Raw genomic sequence first — 4,393 nt, 5'->3', positions numbered from 1 at the left:
TCAGCCTTTCTCCCCCCCGGCCCTGGCTTGTTCGCACTCTGCAGGCAGCAAGGTATACGCAGACAAACACAAGGAGAGGACCTTGCGGCTGGCGTCGGAGTGGGACGAGGAGGTGTTCGTCTCGGAAATGGAGGGCACGCACGTGCGCATGTCGTGGCTGGGGAGGCTGCGGCCGGAGAAGATGGGGCCACGGGCAGGAGCGAGGCGGATGGGACAAGAGAGGGGCGTGGAGGGGAGGAAGGAGGGGAGAGAAGGGGAGGAGGGGAAAGATGTGGGAGGAAATGAGGAGCACAGTGGATGGGAGATGGATCGGGCGAACGAGGAGAGTGAGGAAGGAAAGGAGAAGGAGGGGAGAGAGGAAGGCGTGGGGGAAGGGAAGACAGAGGTGGGAGAGAAGGGGGACGACGAGGGAGGATGGGAGATGGAGGAGGAGGAGGGAGCGGGGGTTATGGAAGAGGAGGAAGAGGAGGAGGAAGAGAAGGAGGGGGACGACGCGTGTCGTCCCGTCGTGGGCTTTCGACCGACAGGTAGGGCGACAGGGACGAGGAGGTCGAGGCGTAGGGGAGGGAGCGGGCCCTGGCGTGCACGGGCACAGAGATGGTCTTGCCGTGTCCCCTTTACGTTCGTCCACTCTTCAGCATGATCCTTCGTCCTCAATGCTTTCTACCTCTCCCAGGATGGAGCTACCTGCGGAATAGGAAGACGGCTCGGGACGCTTGCCCCTCCTCGCCCTCCTCCTACACCCCCTGGGTGAACCCCCAAAATGGCGCGAAGCTCTACTGGGTACCCTATTCAGAGCACTCCTCCTACACGGAGCTGAGAAGCTTTGTGCGGGCGATTCGTCCCAGGTACAAAATATAAAGAGGGTGACGAGGGTGACGCGTGTCGGTGCTGGATGTATCGCCTGGGGCGTGTTTCAATGAGTCCAGAAGTCTCGGGGGCACCCCCAGCCCATACGTTTTCCCGCGATGGTTATCTCCATTGCAACGGCGCTTACGGCAAATTTCCTTGTCATTTACTTCTCTGGACCCTCTTCTACTCCGCGACAGGAAAATTATACCAACCGTGGGCGCAGGGGACGAGAAAGGGGTTGAGCGACAACTCAAGCATTTCCTGGCTGACATGGACCTGTCCCACGATAGATCGCGCCTCGATCGCTACTTGGGAAGGGGGGAAGAGAAGCGCCTCAAGATTCTTCCTCCAAATAAAAGACGCTTGGAGGGAGGGGTGGGAGGCAAGCGTAAAACTTTTGACTTCGAAAAGATCGACGTAGAGGAGCAGGTCCTGAGGTGGGAGGAGCTTTCAAAAGGGTTGAACAGCGATGGGAAAGTGCAGGAAAGAGGAAGAGGATGGGACGAGCGTGAATTTACCTCTGACACTAAGGAGAAAGGGCTTGGGAGGAAGACGGTCGAAGTAATTGTACTGGATGATGATGACAACTGAGAGGGATGTAAAAAGAGACTTGTTGCAAGAGGTCGCATACACATCATCTGTTTCTTCCTTTACGTCCTAACCTCATCTGACATAAAGCAATGTTTCAATAGCAGTCGTTCTTAAGGCCTGTGGTTCCTTTACCTTGTGTTTTTGTCTGAGTTGCGAAAGAGTACTTACGTCGTAACTGAACCGTGGAAGGGAATGCAACGGAAATTGTAGACATAAATAAGATCTTTTTGATGCATTGCCCATGCAAGAGATTTGTCCTCCTTGTCACTTTAAGCGCTCAAACAAGACCCATATTTGTCTTTAACGTCTCTTCGATGTCTCCAAGGCACATTTTGTGTCGTTACCCTCCTGACCCACCTCGAACTTGGCGACGCTCGCCTGTCCAGCGACTTGATCCCTTCAGACGCCGCGATCGGTGCCACACGCAGCATCAAGATCCGCAACGCACCGTACAATTTTTGATATCAGGGCGTTTCAGAGGAACCAAGGGAAGGAAGGACGCTCCTTGGTGTCGCACGGGGAAGCCAGGCATGCGCCGACCTCCCCCGTATCCAAGCAGCACCGTGTCCTTGTCCTTGATCTTCAAGTTCCTCCGTCTCGATGCCCCTTCCCGCGCAGTTGCCTCAAAACCTGACTCTCCCCCATCCTACATTTCGATGTACTCGATAGTTGCAGACATGGAGAAGTGTGGGATATCGACGCCGCATCGACGAGAATGTGAAGGAGGGATCCGACGACAAAAAACGACCTGCAGCATCTCTCTCTGCCTACTCTTCCTCCTCGTCGATCCTGCTTCCGTATATTCATGGCAACCGCGCCTTTGTCCCACCATGAAAGCAAAGGGAGCCAGAAAACAACATTTGGAGCCTTCGCAAAGCGCTCCAAGGGAAGCCTTCAGACACAGAGGAGGCGCTCTCCTTCAACAAGCTGCCGCCGTTTCGAGTGTCCTCTTCTCTTTGTCCTCCTCGGTATTTCTACCTCCTGCACCCGCGTTAGCAGCTGATGACAAGATCGTTGCGATTGAGGAGGCGAGAGCCAAACTGGAGGCGGAGTTGAAAGAAGAAAAGAATATTCAGCGGTTAGAGACGGCAATCGAGAATGCTGACTGGGAGACACTAAAACAGGTAATAAGGTGTTGGCAAGTAATCGGAGAGGATCGAGGGTGACAACGGATGGGATGTAGGTAGGGAAAAGATGAGTATGGACGCTGAGTCTTACACAATGGCAGAACTTGTGCAGAGATATGTGTGCCCTCCCTCGTAAATGATCGACTCCTTCGTATCCTTGTCTTCCCACCTCGCAACCTACCCCCCTCCTGCCCGTGAACTATCCTCCCTAATCGTTCCAGACCTCGAGGCAATTTGACGCCTACTTGCGAGGAGACTTGATGGGGACGGCCCGGAAGGGTCTGGTGGACAAGAAGTCCGCGAACTCGATCCGGGAAGCGACCATGTACAGCCTCATCAAGGTCCGTACCCCCCTCTTCCGTCCATTGGAGTCCCTCCGCGGGCTGGGAGGTATCGAAGAGATGGAAGGCAGGCGCAAGGCGCTTATTTTGTGCCGCCGGTTTAAAAGTCTTGGCCCCTCAACCTTCCCCTGCCTCTCTCCTCGTTTTCTTCCTCCTTTTCCCCCTCCCTCCCCCCCTCTCGGCCCTGTCTCCGCGTGGATTCAGGTAAACAAAGGCGCCCGTGCCTCCGACGTGACACAAGCTGTAGAGGGTGTGAGAGAACTGCGGAGCAACCTCCAGGCTTTTATGAGCCTGGAGTGGGAAAAGCCACAGCAAGAGTAATAATAAGAGCAATCAGAGTAAGATGGAACGCTAAAGAAAGTGAAATGAGAAATGGCATTGGTGCGAGCGTCTTGCTGTGTCATTGATCTTTCTTTCTCCGTCTCCTCTCGAGACCGGAGAGGCACAGCAGAGGGATCTCTTCCCTTCCCTCCCCTTCCAGAAACGTTTGTGTCGGTCAAGGCGACGCGATTACCGAGTCCTCGATCCCTGTATATTCTTTTGCCTGATTGCGTATCTTGTTCAAAAGCCCACGCAGAGTCCGCCGCCCACCGGCGCATCGTTACAATACTCCCTTTACCGAGTTTCCTACCTCCGGTCCTAATCTATCGTTTGATCATTCAATTCTTTGTGGGTTGTTCATTCATTCCCGGGCATATCTGGAAAACTTCAAGCGAAAATCCGCCGTGGCCTGGCCCGAGAGAAAGTTGTGAAGTCCGCGCTGGGACCAGGAAATATGCCAGGCGCTTCTACTCTAAGGATGTACGCGCGGGGCAACAGCCTCCCCACAGTTTCCTCCCTCCCGTCCCCAAGGCGCTTCGAAGTGTCCCCAGGGGGACTGTCACACCACCACCCTCCAGACCCGACGAGGTATCACAGAGGCTTCACGAGGCGCGTCTCTTTCTCTTGCTTGCTACGTCACCCCATCCCTCCCACACTGCCCGCTGACAAACCCGCATCGGACCACGCCACACTCATCAAGCGCGTCTGAGTCCCTCAGTCTCAGCTGCTGCTCTTGTGTTTCTGGGGCCTCGCACCGACCCTCCGCCTTCTCTCCCCTCCGCGTTGCCCTACGCCTTCCCTTCATTTCCTCCGTCTCTATTGCCCCACATCCTCCCCCACATCTGACACTGCTGTCCCTCTCGGCCAGAGTGTCGGACGAAAGGGAGCCAGTGAGGAGGGAGGGGAAGAGGGCGGGGGGGAGGATGGGCGGAGATGCCAGGCTACACCCTCCCTTTCATGACCGCATTGAGCATGTACCCAGGCAGAAACAAGGCAGACACTGCCTCCTTGCAGCGGCCCGTGCTCACGAGGGTGGCGAGGCAGACGCAGATACCCATAGGGAGCCAAAAGACCTCGAGGAGGAGGAGGAGGAGCCCCAGAGCCGTGAAGAGGGCGGCGATGACGAGATCACTTCCCAGGCGGGCGCGGCGCCGACAGAGG

General features: G+C 56.0%; 2 protein-coding genes across 2 annotated transcripts; both read left to right on the top strand.

Annotated features, from left to right (window-relative positions):
* Positions 1-421: 421 nt before the first annotated feature.
* On the top strand, positions 422-1,443 carry NGA_0559900 (hydrolase involved in interstrand cross-link repair; the record flags this gene model as incomplete). The annotated part of the gene is made up of 3 exons (XM_005855869.1): positions 422-527; positions 677-848; positions 1,050-1,443. 3 exons carry the CDS (start codon positions 422-424, stop codon positions 1,441-1,443), a joined length of 672 nt encoding a protein of 223 aa, XP_005855931.1.
* A 663-nt stretch (positions 1,444-2,106) lies between these two features.
* On the top strand, positions 2,107-3,289 carry NGA_0560000 (uncharacterized protein). The gene is made up of 3 exons (XM_005855870.1): positions 2,107-2,567; positions 2,792-2,911; positions 3,116-3,289. The coding sequence occupies exons 1-3, from the start codon at positions 2,121-2,123 to the stop codon at positions 3,230-3,232; spliced, it is 684 nt and encodes a 227-aa protein (XP_005855932.1). The 5' UTR covers positions 2,107-2,120; the 3' UTR covers positions 3,233-3,289.
* Positions 3,290-4,393: the final 1,104 nt, after the last annotated feature.

The sequence above is a fragment of the Nannochloropsis gaditana genome, assembly GCF_000240725.1.
Source record: "Nannochloropsis gaditana CCMP526 unplaced genomic scaffold scaffold080, whole genome shotgun sequence".
Lineage (NCBI taxonomy): Eukaryota > Eustigmatophyceae > Eustigmatales > Monodopsidaceae > Microchloropsis > Microchloropsis gaditana.
This window is presented reverse-complemented; position numbering and strand designations above follow the sequence as displayed.

What these genes read in the sequence shown, in the direction of transcription:
- NGA_0560000 (XM_005855870.1), top strand. Translation starts at nt 2,121, where the DNA reads ATGGAGAAGTGTGGGATATCGACGCCGCATCGACGAGAATGTGAAGGA. An exon ending in ACTGGGAGACACTAAAACAG is followed by an intron (nt 2,568 to 2,791) that starts GTAATAAGGTGT and finishes TAATCGTTCCAG; the next exon opens with ACCTCGAGGCAATTTGACGC. An exon ending in CCATGTACAGCCTCATCAAG is followed by an intron (nt 2,912 to 3,115) that starts GTCCGTACCCCC and finishes GCGTGGATTCAG; the next exon opens with GTAAACAAAGGCGCCCGTGC.